General features: G+C 42.9%; 1 protein-coding gene across 3 annotated transcripts in view; it reads right to left on the bottom strand.

The window, feature by feature from the left end:
- Window positions 1-20,244, bottom strand: part of Kcnh1 (potassium voltage-gated channel subfamily H member 1) — a 309,150-nt gene that overhangs the window by 69,129 nt on the left and 219,777 nt on the right. For all 3 annotated transcript variants that reach the window (XM_070041570.1, XM_070041569.1, XM_070041571.1), the window contains one exon: window positions 7,505-7,701. In XM_070041570.1, coding sequence (XP_069897671.1) covers window positions 7,505-7,701 — 197 coding nt within the window. The remainder of the gene's footprint in view (window positions 1-7,504; window positions 7,702-20,244) is intronic.

The following is a 20,244-nucleotide window of genomic DNA, read 5'->3' as shown; positions in this document are numbered from 1 at the left end:
GGCACAAGGCACAATCTTCTGCATCCCCGAAACAAGGGGCTTCTTAAACATTAAATCTGTCATGAAAAATATGCTGCCTCTTGTTATTATGTGTAGCTCAGAGGCAGTTAGGTCAATGTAAAAACCCAGGAAGGAAAAGGTTTGGGGAGCTTCAGGAGCCCTGTGTTATCATGTGCTATGGAAATTAGAGTGGAAGACACAGCCCACTCACTGTGGAGCCCTAGAGACATGACTTTCCAGTCCATGGGGATCTGTTCATCTTTTGGGGCCCTAAGCACCTCCAGAAGAGCCTAATCCTACACACTGCCTTACCTGAGGGTTTGAGACAATTCCCTCTGGGGTCTTTTACTCAGCATCCTCTTGGGTAAAATTGGGTAGGGAAGGAGCAGAAACACATTTTGGAGATGAGAACACTGGCCTGAGATTTCCCTTAGAAGACTCTCTTGGTAGGGTCTTAGCGACTCGCAAGTCAAATTCCCTGTCTTCAAAGCAGCCCATTCAGGCAAACGCTACTTCCTGATTAATCATCAGCCATTAAAATAAGCATCGGTACGCCTTGTCCACAGTGGGATGCTGTCCACGAGGCACAGGCATGCCCAGAAGGGTTAAGTTCCTATCCCTCCAAGAAGACCCAGCTACTTCCTCAGTGCTAGAAAAGGGACTTGGATTCCTGGTTATTCTATCCCCACTCCTACTCAAAGACTTCCTCTCAGTCCTAGCTGGGCTTTGGCCTCTGCCTGAGTCATTAGAGACTTACCCCAATGGGGAAACTCCAGCTAAACCGGTAACAAGCTGAAAGGTCATTTCTCTGGCCTCTCCTGATGGACATGATAGTTCTGAAAGAAAATGATAGTTCTGAACATTCCTGCCACAGACCATCACAAAGCTTTGCGCTACCTCTGTGGTAGCAGAGCTGATCCACGAGCCAAATAGAAACTTGTTGGGAGGATTACCCAGCCCCACTAGGTTCCATTGTTGGATGATGGGAACTCATCCTCATTCCCTTCGGCCACCTCTGGGCAAACAGCCAAGGTTAGGCTGCCATGAGTCATCAGCCTTAGGATGCTTGTGCAACAGCCTTACACACTTAGGTAGCACCCAAGGGCCTGTTGCTTTTATGGCGTTATACAAAAGATAGTCAGAAAGACTGTACCCTCCAAGCCGCACTGGGCTGGCAGCCTCTACAGGCAACAAGGGCTCATCAGCAGTTGGGAAAGTTTTCCTAGGATCAGAGATATGACACCAGTATTAAAAGAATTAGAACAAGTAAATTATAGACACAGAGCTGAAAGCCAATCAACAATTTTCCTTACTCCTGGAACTTAAGGCAGATCCATGATCCTCGAGGTCTTATTTACCATTGATTAATCTCGCTGGCCTCCATCTGAGATCCTTCCACCTCCAGCCTCCTGAGTAGCTAGAATTATAGGTGTGATCCATTGGTACCCAGCTAGAGTCCACATTATGAACTGCCACACTTGACTGCCTCCATTTGATTTTTCTGTTAATCAAATATTATCTCCTAATCTCTTCTGTTTTGTTTCCCCATAATAGAAATAGAGGGAAAGCAACAGGGCTGTATCTACTATGTACAGGGCAACATACCTGGCATTTTATCATAGTCTTTTTTTTTTTGGCTAGCCTTTGGGGTAACAAAAAGGATTCATTTTACTTGTTCAAATCTCACTGCCACCACAGCTTTGGCAAGCACGTAGCAGGGCCTAGATGTTAGGATTTAGCTATAAAGCCAGCGTTCATTCTAGAATGTTACTGCTTCCTCAGAAAAGGCCAAAGATAGCCCGGTTAACAGCAGGTTACGCCGATTATCTCCATCAGCCAGGATGACACTGGGGCTGGGCTGTGTGTTTGCGAGGGTCCTGCGGGTAGCCCCTGGGAGACCCTCTAAAGACTACATCCTGACTCTCCTGAGGAACAAGAGGATTGTGATTTGCATTTTGCTGTTCTAAAAATAAAAATTATGGGCATGTCACATCATCTGTCCCCTTCCACTATCCCCTAATTCCAACACCATGATTGTATTATCTCTTTGCCTTGACAGTCTAATAGATGATTTTAATTTTGAAGAGGCCTTCACTGTGGAGGGATGACAAGGAAAACATGGGCTGTACAGAGATCATTTTTAAAACTTATGCTCTGGTGATTCAATAGGTTAGTGGGTGACATTTCTGAGTGTCTATCTTTATGGTCTTTCTTCACATTTTACCAACCCTCTACATGAATTTGTTCAGAGGGTGAAAGTGAAAAAACTTCTCAATACCACTTATGAGAAGAGTTGTCTCCAAAACTCTGGTGTTTTGGTATTCTCTGCTCCAGAATGAAATGCCCCATGGTGAACGTTAGGAATACATATATTGTATTCAACAATGTTCATTATGGCACCTCAGTTTCAGAGGCAGTAACCCTAATCCCAGTTCCCTCTCAAACACCAGTTTTTAGCCTTAATCATGATTTAAAAAATATATTCTGAGGAAGGAAGGAAGGAAAGGAAGGAAGGAAGGAAGGAAAGAAGGAAGGAAGGAAGAAAGGAAGGAAGGAAGGAAGGAGGGAGGGAGGGAGGGAGGGAAGGAAAGGAGGGAGGGAGGGAAGGAAAAGAGGGAGGGAGGGAGGAAGGAATCCATTTTAGAGGCTGGGCATGTTGGGTCATACCTGTAATCCTAGCTACTTTAGAGACAGAGATAGGAAAGTAGCAGTTCAGGTAATGGCAAAAAGTGAGAAAGGCTCCATTTCCCAGAAATGCCAGGTGGAGAAAGGTTCATGTCTATAATTCAAGCCTCTCTAGCGGCAGAGGTAGGAGGATCATGGTCCATGGCTGATCCAGACGAAAGAATGAGACCCTATCTAAAAAAATAAACAAAGGCTCATTTTTCAACATAATGTCTTGTACATCTCATTGTTGCAATGGGTCCACCTGTATCCCTAAACAATTTTTGTGGGGGGTGGGGGTGAGGACTAGGAGGGCAGGAATGGTAAGGGGAAACTAAGGAGGAGGCAACAATGTACTCATTACTTGCTCATGTAATTGTAACCCCTCTGTATGGTACTTTCACAATAAAAATATTAATAATAAACAAATAAATAAATAAGGCAACCAGCAAAAAGTACTTCTCATACACATGATAACAAATTTAAAAAATAAATCAATAAAATAAATGAAGGCAAAGGGCTAAGGGTGTGGCTTAAGTAGAGTGTGCTTGCCTAAAAAGTATAAGTCCCTATATTCAATCCTCAGTACCACACACACACACACACACACACACACACACACACACACACACACACACACACACACACACACAAATCCATCCTGCAAATAATTAACATCAGCAAACACCGCCAAACACATTCAAATACACAACAACATTGGCTTTAAAAATAAAACCTTATATTCAGAGAATGCGAACCACCCTACCAATTACCTCCATACCAATTATCCCATGCACTGACTGCTGGCAATTACCTAATTGCTTGTCTGCAGTACATCATTTCATCGTGGTACATTTCATCTACTGTCCTAATGATCATCAGAAGGACCCAATTCTCCAGCAGCTGGGAAGTGATTTCATTCTCAGGTTGAAAGGAAAGTAAAACACATGTGAAACATTGACGGAAGAGGTAAGTCTGTTCACACATCAGGGGCAGGAAAGGATGAACTCAGGTCCCTCAAGACTGGAGATAGAGGTAGGGAATGGGCAGAAGGGAGGAAAAAGGGGCAAATATGTACCAAGTGCAGGATTCCCCCAGGTCTATATCACTTTTTACTTGTGCTTGTTTTAATATATGTGAGATCTCAATGACCCTCAGTAGGAAGGACTTGTTTTAGCTCCTATTTACAGTGGCACGGTCCAGCTCAGAGAATGTGCTGCACACTGGAGGTCAATAAGATGAACTGCCCCAACACATGTTGAAACCACTGTTCTCAGAACTCACTTGATTTTGCCAAGCCCGAAACAGCCACAAGAATACATTTTACTTTGCCAGAAAAAAAATAGCTACAAGAATAATTCATGCATGTAATGTTCTCATTCCTATGCCCCATGTAACTATGAATTAATCTCCAAAGGATACAATGGGAGTCTGTAATGCAATACTAAAATAAAATGACAAGTCTTCCTTTTTTTTCCCCCTCCAGAAAAGAATGGCTACCTTGTTACATGAAGGCTCACTACAATTCCTTTGGATCCCTACCAGGCTCAAAGGCATTTGAGATGAGAAGGAAGTTTGAAGGTCAATTAGCTCAACTTCTTCTACAATCTTGCTGAGCATGAAGACCAAGGAGATGCCTCCACGCCCTCAGATCAACAAACCCCAGGCCACTCAAAGCACTCTATTTCATTCTTTGGAGAGCTCTGACCTTTTAAAAGACTATTTTATTTTAGGTACAGGGATTGAATTTGGGACCTCATGCTTGCTAGGCAGTTTCTACCACTGGAGCCACACCTACAGCCCTTTTACTTTCATTTTTGTTTTGTTTTGTTTGTTTGTTTGTTTTTGCTGTTAGTCATGGGGCTTGAACTCAGGGCTTATACATTGTCCCTGGGCTCTTTTGCTCAGGGCTAGTGCTACCACGTTGAGCCACAGCACCACTTCTGGTTTTCTGGTGGTTAATTGGAGGTAAGAGTCTCACAGACTCCCTGCCCAGGCTGGCTTTGAAACTCAATCCTCAGATGTCAGCCTCCTGAGTAGCTAGGATTACAGGAGTGAGCCATCAGCACCTAACCTTTGTTTTTGAGATAATATCTTGCTAATTTTGTCAGGGCTTTTCTCAAACTGTGAACTTACTGTCTCTACTAAAAAAGCAACTGGGATTACAGGTGTGAACTTGCACACCTGGCTAAAAGAATGTCTTATACTTGCCAAAATTGGCCTACGGCTTTAATTTCTCCTTTTTTCCAGAGTCAGTCATTCTGTACATATAAAAACAACCTGACAAGAATCCACTGTAGTTTTTATGGTCGTATTTGTTGTTTTTAAAGACAGATTCACTTGATCCATAATTATTCGAAGATGATTACCCTCCAAATAACCCAAACTGCATATTTTTTCCAACCTATATTATCAGCTACACTAGAAGCTGATTATAATCAACTTGCTTTCATAAAAAGGGGTAAATTCCCCCCAAAATAGGCTTTAAGAAACTCTACTTGCCTAAAAGTATCACCAGCAAAGCATTCCTTGTTCTTAGCCAAACCAGGATGAACTCTGAAAGCATGGCTCTCCACCACCACTCATCCCAGCCTGGAATGCAAATGGGCAGAACCACAGAACCAGAAAACTCATCTAATCACAGCCTCACATTTTGTGGTATGCGAACGGAGACCCAGAGATCCATGCCTTTCTCCTAGTCATCCTTAAACGTTTATTAGCCTGCACTGAGTGTGCCAAGATAGGCACTCAGGTCTCTGACCAGGGACTCACAGCACAGTGTAATTCAAAGGACTGAAAAGTGGTACAAGTATTTTTTTCTAAATAAACCAATGGTAGGCTGTGTGTGTGTGTGTGTGTGTGTGTGTGTGTGTGTGTGTGTGTGTGTGTGTGTGTGTGTGTGTGTGTGTGTGTGTGTGTGTGTTTCTGTTTCTGTGTATGTGAGTCCTGAGGCTTGAATTCAGGGCCTGGGCACACTGTTCTGATTCTGAGCTATTTTGCTCAAAGCTAATGCTCTACCACTTGATCCACAGCTCCACTTATTCCCACTTATGGCTTTTTCTTAGTGGTTAATTGGAGATGAGTCTCAAGAACTTTCTTGCCCAGGATGGCTTTGAACTGTGATTCTCAGATCTCTCTCAACTTCCTGAGTAGTTAGGATTACAGGGGTAAGCCACCAGTGCCTGGCAATGGCAGGTATTTTAAACCTTATCCAAATACGTAGAGAACAAAAGTTGGATTCCTCTATTTGAACTTTTCTGAACCTCTTCCTCTAACCCGAACACTTGCCTGTTGTAGTTAGACAATACTTCCTACTTCTTTTCTGACTCCTCTTCTACCTACTACTCCTTTATTTTCCCACAACGCCGTGGGTGAATCACAACCCCTGCATTAGTATCATACATTGCAACTATCCCTCTCATCTAGCAGATATTCTGTATTAGGTTTTGAGTCCCTGGGAATAGGGTACTAAGTATCTTCCTGCTTTATATATCTAGTCCAGTCAGCTGTCACAGGATTACGTGTGATAAACAAACGGTAACATTTTAGCAGAGTCATTGGGTTAACTAACAGGAAATTGTCACACAATGATATCCTGACAAGTGTCATACGCGTGAAGATCTATGTAAAATTCCCATGGAGGGAGCTCAGGTGGCAAGGGCAGGCATGGAGAGATGTGGCGAAGGACAGGGTTTGAAGGTTGAACCACATGTGGACAGCTGAAGTATATGGACATGATCCTGCACAGGATAAGATTAATTTTCAGGAGGGTTGGGTTGGTTGAGTGACCATAAATAAAGAACTGCTCTGGAACAAGATGAAAAGGAGGAAAGTAAGTTTTAAAGTTCACTGCACAATCCTTATGGGACATGGAGAGGACTTGGTTGATGGGGCTTGGTGATTTGAGAATGCTCTGAGCGTTCTGAAGAAGGAAACAAAGTATGAATTCAGTAGAGAGCTTAGGTAGAACCAACAGGACCTGATCAGCCTCCCAAGCCACGAGAGAGGACAATGGAGAATCAATGTGGATAGAATGTAAATCAAGGCAGGGACCATGAGCTGAGGAAAGAGTTAAGGGACAAGGAGGAGGAGGCTCTTTAGGGGAACAGTCCTCTGACCATCTTTCCAAATGAGTCTTCTCAGCCTAGAGCTGCCTACCACACTACTGTTTTAACTGAAAGAAAATCAACCACGAAAATTCAAAGAAGGAAAGTGACCGTTTAATCTTCAGAGAGACAGATGGAGAAATTCTGATGATCTGAGGGCAAAGGAAACAACTTTAACGAGATTTCTGCTTCTTAAACTACTGATCATGTCTTAACACATTGGCAATTATGTGCAAAACAGTTTCCAGGCAACCACGTTCCATGGATGTTGGGTTTTTGTTTTCTCAACCCAACTAAAGCATTTCCTATTTTTTTAAGAAACTGTCCTTAACAGCTGGCTGGCTGGGGGCCTTGCACCATGAAGCAGGGCCCCGTCACTAGAGAGAATTCACTTTACAGTTAACAAGCGGCTCCACACAGCCATTTTACTGACAAGCAATTTTATGTGTTACTCATCTTTTCAAAATTCTAGGTCTAGATAATACTGGAATAAAAGCCCATGCATATATAGACAAATCCCCTTCGCACCCAATCCATCCATCTTCGAATCTCACAATATTTCTTCTCTTCCCCACATTAAAGCAAATGCTCACCAGAGCAAGCAACAAGCACAAGCTGCTTAGAACCAACCGCATCATTTAAATAAATAGAGAGAGACCTTCCTGGACCTAGTAATTATCCAAAATGCATGTAGGAAAGGAAAAGGCAGAAAAGAACTGAAACTGTCAGCTCACCCTCTTCCTCAGGTTGTAGGTAAGAATCAGGTTCCGGGAGAAGGAGTGGGAGAAGGCCGTGTAGAATTCCAGAACTTTCTGCAGGGCATCGCGCTTGATCACATGCAGGTCACAGTAGGTCAAGGCCCTAACATTAGCACAGGACTGGGCAAGGGTGGATTCCTTCCAGAACACATCTCCAAACACGTCTCCTTTCCCTAAGGAGAGAAAGTTGTCATTGAGGAGAGAGTCAGCCAGGAGGGGTCTGGCCACCTGCTTCACTTCCCTCTGCTCCTCAGAACTGCTATCCATTTGGCATCTCTAGCATGGGCTCAGACAGGGTGAAAAGGATTTGAATTTGGACCTTAATGACATGCAACTTCAGGATCTTGAAAACATACATCACACAGTACATGTTCCATTCCATTTGTAATCAGTCAGTTACCTCCTCCAAGGGTTATTTTGATTACACGATTGCAAAGAATTCCCTCCCCCTCCTATTATGCTTTATTTCATGTCTGTCCTCCCCAGCACTGACCATAAACTATAATTAAAATAGTTGTTTGTTTGCTGATTTGTTGTGTGTCTCTCATGTTCGATTTCTCCACTATCACAGAACCTACCACATTGCAGAAGCTCTATGGATATTTGTAGGAAGAAAGGAAGTGAAGAAAGTAGCTGTGAGTTTGCATTCATGAGAGGTGGGTTAGGCCACTGGTGGGGAGGATACAAACTCTTCATCAAGTTGCTGAAGAACAGGAGAGGTCGTCTCTAATCTGGATGATCTATGTAGAAGTCAGGTATGGGTTCAGCCCCCTCCCAAACATGTTCACGGCCAAAGGTTTATATTTGTATTATACATCCTTCCTCTCTTCCATACTGGGTTCCAAATTATGCTCTTGACCAAATGCTCTTTTAGTAGCATAAAAATATGGGCCCTTTATAATGACATCTTGGATTTTCGATCTCTAGCATTTCATAAATAGATTTTAATAGCCAATAGGGCAGTGCTATAGACTGAATGCTTACGTTCTCAAAAATTCAGATTGAAATTTTAATCACCAACATAATCATATCGGGAGGTAGTGCTTTAGGGAGGTAATTAAGTATAAGATGGAGTCCTCATGCATGGAATTAGTGTGCTTATCAAAGGGACCCCAAAGAGCACTCGTGTTTCTTCTGGCCAAAGGTGAGGATGTAATAAGAAGTAGGTAATTTACAACCAAGCCCTGACTCCACATAGCCGAATTCTGGGCCAAACTTCTACCAATCGCCTCTAAACATCTGCTTTTCACATCTATGAATATTCTTTCTGCCCTTCCCAGAGACCCATATTTTAATGTAATGTCTAATCCAAAGCTTACTTTATTCCTGGCACAGACTCTGGTTATAAGTAGTTTAAAATGTTTACTTGCTTCTAAATTTTCAGCACAGATAAACACAAATTTGAATTTCCAGGAAGCCAGAGAGGCATATATAGGAGGAAGTAAAAAAAAATGCTGTCAGCTCCTGCTTCCAGATCAACCAAAGCCTTCACACAGCTGGGATCAGGTACCTGCTGGCTCCTAAAGCTTAGAAGGAGAGCTGTTTTCCTGATTAAGGTTAAGAAGGCAATCATCTTTCTAAGCACATGGTCAGACTTGACTTTTTCTCAAGCATCAAAAAATGTCCACTCTTAAGTATATGAGAAACTCCATGAACACAACCTCCTCTTGAGTACTTCCAAAATATGAACAAAAAAGCAAATAGAATCAAGGCATGGTGGCTCTAGCCTATAATCTCAGCTAAGGGAGATTGAGATCTGAGGCCAGCCCAGGCAAGAAGAAGTTTATGAGACTCCATCTTAATCAATGACTGGGCCCATGTCTGTCATCACAGCACAATGGCTGGGTGCAGGTGTGCACCTGTCATCCCCAGCAATACAGGGAAGTACAAGTAGGGGGATTGCAATTCAGGCCACAGGCCTGGGCACAAAGGGAGACCCTATCTCCAAAAATGATCAAAGTAAAAATGGGCTAGAGGACTGGCTCAAATAGTAGCATACCTGCCTTGCAAGTGCAAAGCTCCCGAGTTCAGTCCCCAGTGCTGAAAAAAGAAAACAAAAATCAAACAGACTAGATACATCACTTACTGCTTTTCCATTTATCTTTGATTCTAATATGAACATGCCTTTATTGACTTCATGTGAGTAGAAATTTACTTGGGGTAGCTTTGAGATAAGTATGTGTTTAGATGACACTATTTAGATTACTTTACCAAGTATTTTTTTCCCAAACATCTGTAATATGGGTGGGCTAAGTTAGGGCTGGATACTAACTAGGATACTAACTGCCTGCCACCAAAGGAGGCACATCCAATTAGTGCTCCCCTGCCCTGAGTTCAAAGCAGTCATTCTAGCTAATTCACTTCTACATGTTAAATATTCTATAGCCCTCCTACATTGCCTCGTGCATTTATGTAAACTTGCTCCTACAGAGAATCTTCTTTTTCTGAAACAGTTTGGCAATGGTTAACAATGGATGCCACCATTATTTCTAGTCACATTAAAAGCTGAAGCCTGATTCACTTCACCTTGAATCAGGGCTGACCTAAGTCTCTAGACAGATAGAATCTGGAAGAAATGATGTCCTGAGATTTCTAGGCAAGGTCTGAAGAAGCCTCAAGGGTCTTGCCTGGTTCTTTTGGAACACTCATCCTTGGGACCCAATCAACAAGTGAGATGTACACACCACACAAGAGGTCACATGTCAAGCTGAGCCCTCAGCTGATATTCACACTCAACTACCAGTCATGTTCATCAGCCACTTTGCTGATCTAGTCCCATCAAGCTGATGACCACAGCCTTGGCCACCGCCTGCCTGCTACCACCTGGGTGCATACCACTGCACCCAGCCATTGTGATTCCCCCATAGCTGTGATGACAGACACCTGCCAGGCACCAGGCCCAGCCATTGATTGACTGACTGACAGAACAGTAAGAGACATAGCAACAAATAACCAGAATACACAGAGTCATGCTGTGCTAAGGTAAAAGCTCATGAGGGACTACCTATTCCAACACACATCCTCCTAGACCTGACCTCCCACATTCACCCCTGGAAGGACAAGACGAGAGAGAGTAAGGAATGGCTCTCATGAGGGTAGATTTTCTTGGCTATACACTGTGAATATTAGTGATAGATGTACAATCTACAAAACCTGCCGTTGGGTATTGGGATGCAATGGTGTATCATTAAGCCAGAACATTGAGAGAAGCTTATTGGTAATTTGTCTGATTCTTAAGATCACCTCATTTTTACTTAAATAAAATTGGGGTGGGCTGGGAAGTTGGCTCAGCGGTAGAGCGCTTGCCTTGCATGCATGAGGCCCTGGGTTCGATTCCCCAGCACCACATAAGCAAAAAGGAAAAAAGCCGGAAGTGGTGCTGTGGCTCAAGTGGTAGAGCGCTAGCCTTGAGCTGAATTGCTGAGGGGCAGTGCCCAGGCCCAGAGTTCAGGCCCCACGACCGGACCCAAAAAAAAAAAAAAAAGAAGACTTCATAAAATAAAATAATAGCTCTTCATGAACATCTAAGAGACTAATTTAGCCATGAAAATTCGGTTTATAAAGAACTTTCCAAGGGACTATCTACGGAATAAAAGGGACAATCACACTGTGGTTTGAACAGGCCATGAAATAAATAAATGTTTCAGAAATGACAGCCTCTCATAGTAAAAGGTTTTCCAATCAAAGATCTTTGACAGGAACAATAAATGGAAAGCAGTTCTGACTACAAAAAGTATTTCACGGTAAGATAATCACAATTAATTCTGTAGAGTTTTGGAGTCTCAGTGTTGTCATAACTTGGATTTGATTTTCAATCTAAATTGAAAATCATACCATTTCACTTCCTGTCAAGGCAGCATCTTTGGTATAAATGATGTTAGTGAGATTTAAGAATGAGGTGCCAGAGGACCTGTCACATTCAAAACAAGCCCCAGATTATTGTGGCAAGAAAGAAATGTTTTGATGACACATGTAACCTGGGAAAACTGTCAAAAAAGAAGGATGCAGAGCACTTGGCAGGCTATTCCAAGTTACATACATCTCTGGGAATAACGACTTTCCAGGTCAGAACAGCATGGCAGAAGCCAGGACAAAACCGACACCCACAACCCCCTCTTGTGAACCAATCACTCCCTCCAGAACAAAAGGTACCCTATGCACTTGGCAATCAACTCCTCAGAGCAATCAGCTTATTGATTTATAAATTACACTGAGTGCTGGGTGTAGAATGTTAAAACCTAATGTCTCCAGAACACCAACATTCTAAGTGGAGCTGGAGGAGAAAAGGAGGGATGGGGAGTAATGAAAGGCAGTGTAGTTAAAGCTCCAGGCAAACATTCTTGTGATAATTAATCATTTTCCACTCCCTCTCCCTCACTAAACCTTCACTTCTGTGGTGGACATAAACAGTCCCTCACAGGCACCAATGCAGGGGAAAGGAGAATTGATGTACACTCATAAAGCACAGGTAGGAGGGAAGAGCCAGGGCTCAGGTGCAAAGGAAGAAGCAGGGGGCTTCTTTCCAAGAGGTGCAGCACAGGAAGCACTCCAGCCCCTGTAGCCAGTTTGATTTAGAAAAGGTCAAAGCCTGGCGTGGCCAAGTACAGAGGCTGAAGGGCCTGGGTGCAAGTGGGGCACATTGGGTTACAAGGTTGAATTCAAGGGGTGTTGGAACTGGGACTTGGGAACATCAAACAGCCTTCCTGAGTGTTTACAGGTGGCAGGAGAGAATTCTCATCTGAACCCTACTGCTGAGAGGGTGCTATGCATTCAAAGACAGGTTCCCCCTGAGTAAGTGTGGCAGGCCAGGTGGATGAGACCAGGGATGAAATTTCTGACTATTTCCCCAAATTATCTATTATTGGATACTCCTCTATGGACTGCACTAAACAAAATCATTATTAAGGGAAAATCCCTAGTTCTAGACCCGGGCGAATTAGAAAGAATCTAATTATGCACACACCATTTGGCAGGCACTATTTGAGGGGCTAAGGCCCCACAGTGGGACATACTGTGAGCGGTGGAGACAGACATCACTATACAAATACATTAGGGGCTATAAAAGGGGAGAGTAGAGGAGGGTATCCATCAAGATGTGTTCAATCAGACCTTTTCTTCTGTTCTCAGAAGAACAGAAAGGCAGAAAGGGAATGGGCCCAGACCTCCAGCTTCCCAATGCTTCCCCCCTCCCCACCCCCACTTTTCTAAAAATGGATCATTCCATGCAAGGTTCAGGGGCAAATGGGCTGGCTGTAAGCTCAGGTTAGCCCTGCTGGGGGCTCTGTGACCTCTCCCTTACATATGCACAATCCTGCTCCTTACCTGGATGACTTCTGCTCATGCTTTAAAACACACCCAAGCCTCCTCTCCAGCCCTTGGCCAGACCAGCTCCCACTACAGGTGCCTTTTTGGCTCTATGCCTCCTCTAAGCTTTCCCATTGTGCTTATAATCATGCAGCCCCGTGGTTGGCACGGGGTGGACCTTGGTGATTGTTGCATGCACAAAGAAACAACCAGATTGTGGTGTCTTAGTAAACCTCTCCCAGCTTCAATTTACTCAGCTTTAAAATGCAGGTATCAAAAACCCACTAAAGAGCTGTTCTAAGGTTTACAAGTACATAATACTGTTCTTGGAATATACTAGGTGCTCACTGAGTTTACAAAAGAAAAATCCTCTAACAGCCCAGAGAAGCAAACACCACAGGGGTCATCAGCCCCTGTTTATAGGTAGAAAAGTGACAGCCTGTAGGCCCGCAAGCTTTCTCTACACTGCTGGGTGGCCTCTGCGCAGGGAGAGGCCATGCAGTGCTCCCTCTGAGCCTCTTCCCTACAGGAAGCAGTCACAGAGACCTGCCCAGGGCAAATACCCCACTAAGGAGAAGGATAGAAGAATGACTTGAAGATGGAGGTTTGACCTGAAGTAGCCATGGTCTAGGCTTCCAGCTGTTCTCCTGAATCAATTCTCTCCTCTCCATGGCAATGGAAACATGACTTTTATCTGAACATGAAGATGACCAGAAGAGAGACCAAATCACAGCTAGATGGGGCCATCCGTCCAAGTTTGAGTTCTGGGTAGGTATGTGGAAGGGATAGGTACAATTCTAGAGCATATCCTCAAAGAAGAGAGTCATGCCCTGTCCTTTCCCACGGACAGGAAAAAGGGTGCAAGGTCTCTGAGACCAGAAGGCTAAAGGCAATACCCTGTTGCAGTTGAAGCAATGGTTCAGGAGGCTGGCATTGCCACAAAAGTCCTTTGGCACTAGGACTAGTGACTGACACAGGAAAGAACAAGTGTCAGCCTCATCTATTATTTGGGGGTTTTATTGGGGCAGCTGAACCCTGTATCCTAGCTGATTCAGGACCCCTGGCCCAGCAGGGTAGCCCCATGCTTTGAGCTTGGTGTGGGAGGTGTACACATGTGTGTCTTCTTACTTTCTGCGAGGTGACGCTCAGCATCTGTCTGCAGGACTGAGAGGTAAGGTGCTGATGGAGACTGGGAGCTCATTCAGAGTAGAAGCTCCTGAGCTCAACACCTTGGAAGCCATCTATCTACCTGCTTCCTCCCACCCAGCTCTGAAGGTGACCAGAGAGCAGTACTGCCAAGGACTCCCTGCTCACCAGGCTGCAAGTACCTTGCCTCTCTCCAGACGTGTTGAAGTCCAATTTTCTGAGTTTATTTTGGAATACTTAATCACTATGTAAGGCTATTTCTCTTGGCTCGCCTGAGAGAGAATAAGTACATGACGTTTTGACATCTTGTAAATGCTGCCTTCTCTTATCTCTATAAAGCTACAAAGCCCTTCTTCTCATCTTTACCGCACAAATAAAATCCTGAGGCTGATAGTCACTGGCCTCTGTTACATGGGCTACAGCTTACAGATGTGAGAACATACATCACAGACAGACAGACAGACACAGTGCAATCTCATCCACTTGCCTTCCCATCTGAGTCATGAAAGTATGTTGACTGGAAGGAATAAAGCCTCAGCTCTGAGTGCCAGGGTTTGGCTGACTGTGCTGGGGTGTTGAGTGCTTAGCTAATATGTTTTATTGGATTTCTATGCCAACAATGAATTTACCCTGGAAGCCTTGGCTCCTGGGACTGGCCAGAATTTCTCCTACTTTCCGGAAGGGAATCTACTTCTACAGGAAGTTTGTTTTATTTTAAGTTTTGTAGGTGATCTCAGAGATGTTTCTAAAACATTTCTTCAATTGGGAAGTTGGCACAATAGTTGTGTTCTTCTTCAAGCCATCACTGCGTTAGAGATGAAGGCCTGTGATAGGTTAAGCACATACCTGATCGACACTACAGAGCATCTGTAAAGTCATGGGCCTGGCCACCAGTTAATTGCACCTGATTCTGTGTCTCCCAGGCAGCTCTGAGACTGACATTCCCAAAGGTGGGGTGGTGTCTCATCACCTCCACATATAATTCAAATTCCCCTTAACAGTTACTGTGGACCAGGCAGTGCTCCAGCAGCTCAGGGGGCTAAATGGGATCATATGAATTGTCTCTATGTTCATGGGACTTACAAATGTAAACACACAGCATGTAACAGTAATGAATAAAGCAAAAAAAAAAACCATGTAGTGCTGGGATATTGCTAAGATATGGGAGAGGTAGGACTCTGGTGATTTTCATGGCGAAGATGAAAGTGGGCATAGCCTTATGTCAAAGGCATGAGAATTTAGAGATGTGAAAGACATGATTTTTTCCTACAGAGCAGGGGAGGTGACTACACGGTTGGGAATGAAAAGGGCTGGCTTGGGTAATGTTCCTTCTCTCAGCAACACTTCCTGGTGGTCTTATTTATACTGACTCTGCATTCTGACTGTTAAGAAGGATCATTTGAAATAATTTGTCCCCATTCCTGCTATTTCCTTCCTTGGGAAGGCAGCTTGACTCTGCAACACGCTATTAACCTCTCTCTTCCCCTCATCCTCTTGGTGAGTTTAGAAGGAGAATCTGTGTACGTGTGGCCAGCCCCTGCCTCCTGCCTCAGGAGCTGTCTACAGGAAGTCACGCTCTCCCTGTTCCTCCATGGCCTGAGAGTCAGGGGTCAGATGTACACAGGGGTGGCCTTGCACTAGTCAGCACCGTGACTGGGATTGAGTTCTTGGATGCAAATATACAACACACTGTGTAATGACAGGAAGTCCATCTAGGAAAGCGGGTGTTGTGACTGGTACTTGTCTTATGGCCTGTCTCTTGGTTCATAACTTTGGGGAGATCTGTGGAATTTATTGAGCACCCTGTGCACCCCACACCCACGCATCTTGCTTCTCATCCTCATCTTCCTTAATACCATCTCCTAGTGAACTGGGACTCCTTCCTTGATCAATCTGTACAGACACTTCTAGCCCTTAATTTGATTCTGGTATTTGCTGATGCCATTTATCATTGTTTTCACCTCTTCATCAATGTGTCTTACCATCCATGGTATAGCATAGCTTAATGGTATGTATGGTTTCGTAGTATGCTAAAAATAGCCGTGTCTTTTACAGTCCACAACATGTTCTGTGTAGTGAGATATTATTCTGTCGGATTTGCCAATGCCCTTTGTTCAGTCCCTCTCCCCTGGCTTCTGTGACACCCCGTGACCTGGCCTCCTGCCAAGGTGCCTGCTGCTCTCCACACCTGCAGCTAGATAAATGAAATTAGCAGAATGTGCCTCCACCGAGCACACAGATCACAAATCTCCTACTGAAAACAGGTGGAACATTTCCCTGTCTCCAACAGACGAGACTTGAAAATAAATGCATTGTTCTTCTCATTATTTATAAAGAATATAAAAATGTGTTATAGAAAACACTCAAATGTACTGAAAAATAGAAAATATACATTACTGCTAAGGTCACCTTGCAGAAAACTTTCGTTAGCATTTTGGTACATTTTCTATCTTTCTTCTTGTACTTCCCTTAACACAAGTTAACATATACCTATATACATGTATAGATGTATAGCAATGGATATAAATATATTCTAATTTTTGCACATTTAAAATATTTGATACATTCTATGTGCCTATAAAACTTCTTTATCTCATTATCACAACTGCCTGATTAAATGTAATTTATGATAGAGCTAGTCCTTTTGTATAGATACTAAAATAATGGGAAAAATTCCTTTAGCAAGATCTATTATAATAGCTATCACATTCATTTTTGCTCGAGGACCATAAACCAATTTTTTTTAAAATAGTTTAAGCAAAAACAAAATTAAGAAAGATAGCCTGGCTTCTCTTTCTACTCCTTCTCAATCAGATAATGCAGGCATTACCTAAGAGAAGTGTTTTGTGGTTTTGAAGATCTAGATTATTCCTATTAGAGCTCCTTGCAGGAGTGTAGAGTTAATGTAATTGCTTTGGTTAATGGAACAGCTATATGAATATTAATGCTTGGTTGGAGGATGTAGAGAAACACTTAAGCATACTCCCATCCCTACAAGCTGAGCGTGAATAGGCAATACTATGTGGTGAGCAGCAGTAACACTTATCTGGCAGATTCAGCTTCATCAGTCCATTGAGGGCAATGCTCAGCAGGCAACAAAGACTATGTAGAGGTGGGGGGGTCCTCATTTCTCCCCACCCCCCTCACAGGAATCTTGGGAAGGATTCCTGTGAAGGCCTTAGCTTCTCTACCTTGAAAAGATTGAGGGTTTACACAGGACTGATGTGGTAGTTCTGAACTTTTGCTAAATAAACTATCTGCTGTCTTGGCCAAGAACTGAGGAAGGGTGGATGAAAAATATAAAAATAGATGATATATTTTTCTGGTTAAATGAGTAAAAAGCAAAGAAACGCTGTCAAGACATCTTTCTGGAAAACAAAATACCGGTCTTTTAAATTGTATTCTAATAACCAAAAGAATCTGTGAAAATGAAATAGTGCTTTCTCAAGATCTACCTGAAAATTAAAAAAAAAAGGAAATTCTCATTTTGAAAGTTATCACATGCTCTTTTAAAGATAGCTTGAAAGCCAGACAAACATAAGAAAGGAAATTAAAATCTCCTATAGCCTCAGAAACAAAACAATTCAACAGAACATGATGGCGAGCATGCTTCTGGGCTTTCATCTATGGATGTATTCCTTCATATAGCTGGAATCATATTGCATTAAATTTGTATTCACTCACTCTATCCATCATAAGAACTCCTAACATCATTTAAAATTCCTTATGAGCATTTTTGAATGACTACAATCTCATTTCTGAAATGTTTTGAAATACTTGGTCATTTAGAACAAATACATGTTCTGTGTCTTTCCCTCTCTTTCTCTCTCTATTCTTTCCTTCCTTCCTTCCTTTCTTTCTTACTTTGTATTCTGTCTCTGATTCCTAAGTATCTGTCCCAATTCCTAGATTCTTTTCTTGGTTTCCTTCCTTCCTTCCTTCCTTCCTTCCTTCCTTCCTTCCTTCCTTCCTTCCTTCCTTCCTTCCTTCTTTTTTCCCTTCCTTTTCTTCCTTTTGTGCTGATACTGGAGCTTGAACTCAGAGCCTGGGTGCTGTTCCTTACCTTTTTCCGCTCAAGTCTAGTGCTCTACCACTTAAGCCATAGATCCACTTCAGCTTTCTGGTGGTTTACTGGAGATGAGTCTCACAAAGCTGGGTGCGAGTGGCGCATGCTTGTAATCCTAGCTACTCGGGAAGCTGAGATCTGAGGATCTAGGTTCAAAGCCAACCTGGGCAGGAAAACTCCATGAGACTTTTATCTCCAATAAACTACTCAAGCAAGCTCCAAGTCTGAAGGCCAAGTAGTAGAATGCTTGCCTTGAGCAAAAGAATCTCAGGGATAGCATCCAGGCCCAGATTTCAAGCCCCAGGACCAGTCAAAAAAAAAAGAGTCTCACAAATATTCCTGTCCACGTAGCTTTGAACTGTGTGATTCTAAGTCTCAGGCTCCTAAGTAGCTAGTCTCCTAACTACCATGTCTGACAAACCATATTTCTGAGGAACACTAAAGCCCCCAGTTGGATGCAACTGGAAGATGGAGTTACATCCAGTGGAAATTTATCACTTTCTCTTGGGCTGCTTCTCCTCCTGACTCAACCTTTCACCACTAATATCTCTGTTTCCCCTTCATTCAGCTATCAGAATCACTCTCTCACCTCCTAGGATTTGCTCTCGATATCCTCTAACTTTTGAGGGGCTCTCCTTCATGATTGTTCATCCTCCTGGCTCTCCTAAAATTTGGCAGATTTAGCCAATAAAAATCTGGGCTATTCAATTGATTGAATTTCAGTAAATGAATGATTTCCTGACATCATGTCTTGGGTAATATTTGGAAGGAAATTTGTGCTACTAACTCTTCAATAGTTACAGTATATGAAATTCAAATTTAACTTGCTGGCTTTTATCTTATTTCTCTGGTCTCCATTTTTACTGCCTGAACCTTGACCTTAACCTTTCTGTCATAAGTCACAGTCTTTCTGTCTCTTGGTGTAACTCATTAATCTTTGTCTATCCCAGTCCAATCTGTCTCATACCCTAATTACCACATCTGATTTCCCACTACCCAGTTTCTCTTGATTATGTATAGAGCCATCCAGATAAGCCTTGATCCCTTCTTCTCCTCTTCCATTTTCTTTCCTCCCCAACTTTTCCTTCCTCCCCTCCCAGCCCTGTTGACTTGCCAGTCCTGCCTCTCCTACACCCTACATCTGATTCTTTGGACCTTGGTTCTCCTTCCCCGCCTCCCTTCCATACTATACTCAGAACCTTACCCCTTCTCCTGACTCATCTTCAGGCTTCTTCATTTGTGGAAGTTAAATCTTCATGCTACTTCCCTGACTCAGACTTTCCCTGGTTCCTTCATTCTCATAAGATAAAATTTAAACCATTAACTAGGATCACAGGGCATTTTACATCTCAGCCTCTGCCTGCCTTTTAATTCAGCCTCAGGTGCCCACCATGAAATAGGCTATGTGCTTCATGGCATGCCCTTCACTCTAATATTAGAAAAGAGAGGTGAGTAATGAAATCAAGGCAGCATGATGGGCTTAGCAGACTGTAGGAGACCTTTGGAGACTCCTAACCAGCTAGTGGTAACTTGTACAAGATTACAGTGAAATCTCTAACTCTAGGTCTAGACCTCTTTCTACTACTTGATGCAGGCTGACCAAAAGAATGCATTCTGTCTTGCCCAACAGAATGAAAACAAAACAAAACAACAAGAAAAGTAACAGGATGACCCATGATTAAAATACAAACTAAGAATTAAAACGAAAAAAATTCATAAAAGTTACAACAGTGACACTAAATCTCAGTGAAAGGCAATCATATAAATACTGAATTTACAAGACAGAGACCCAGGGAGATACTTCACTTACGTAAGCACAGCCTTGGTGTTAGCTTGTGACTCATCCATGTTTTCCAAGTAACAGAGCACCCAGGAAACAGAGCACCCACATGTGAAAAACGTATTTGGCAGGAGGAAAATGGTGTCTATGCCTTTTATTCTAATATCCACAAACAATTAGAAAAAATTACCTTGAAAAAAATCTAATGAATTAAGGATGCATGCCCAAAAAAACCAGGACTGTAACTTTGATAAGCCATTAAGTGATGTCTAAGAGAATTCCCAAAGGAGCACTGTCAAAATTAAGGCAGAGGGAAAGTGGGAGAAAAAAAATGATGTTAAAAAAAATGATGTTCAACAATAACTGTACTCATTACATTACTTATGTAACTGTAACCCCTCTGTATGTCACCTTTACAAC

This window comes from Dipodomys merriami, unplaced genomic scaffold (assembly GCF_024711535.1).
Source record: "Dipodomys merriami isolate MVZ:Mamm:240054 unplaced genomic scaffold, mDipMer1.0.p SCAF_31, whole genome shotgun sequence".
Classification (NCBI taxonomy): domain Eukaryota; kingdom Metazoa; phylum Chordata; class Mammalia; order Rodentia; family Heteromyidae; genus Dipodomys; species Dipodomys merriami.
Note: the sequence above shows the minus strand (reverse complement) of the source record. Positions and strands in the feature narration are given on the sequence as shown.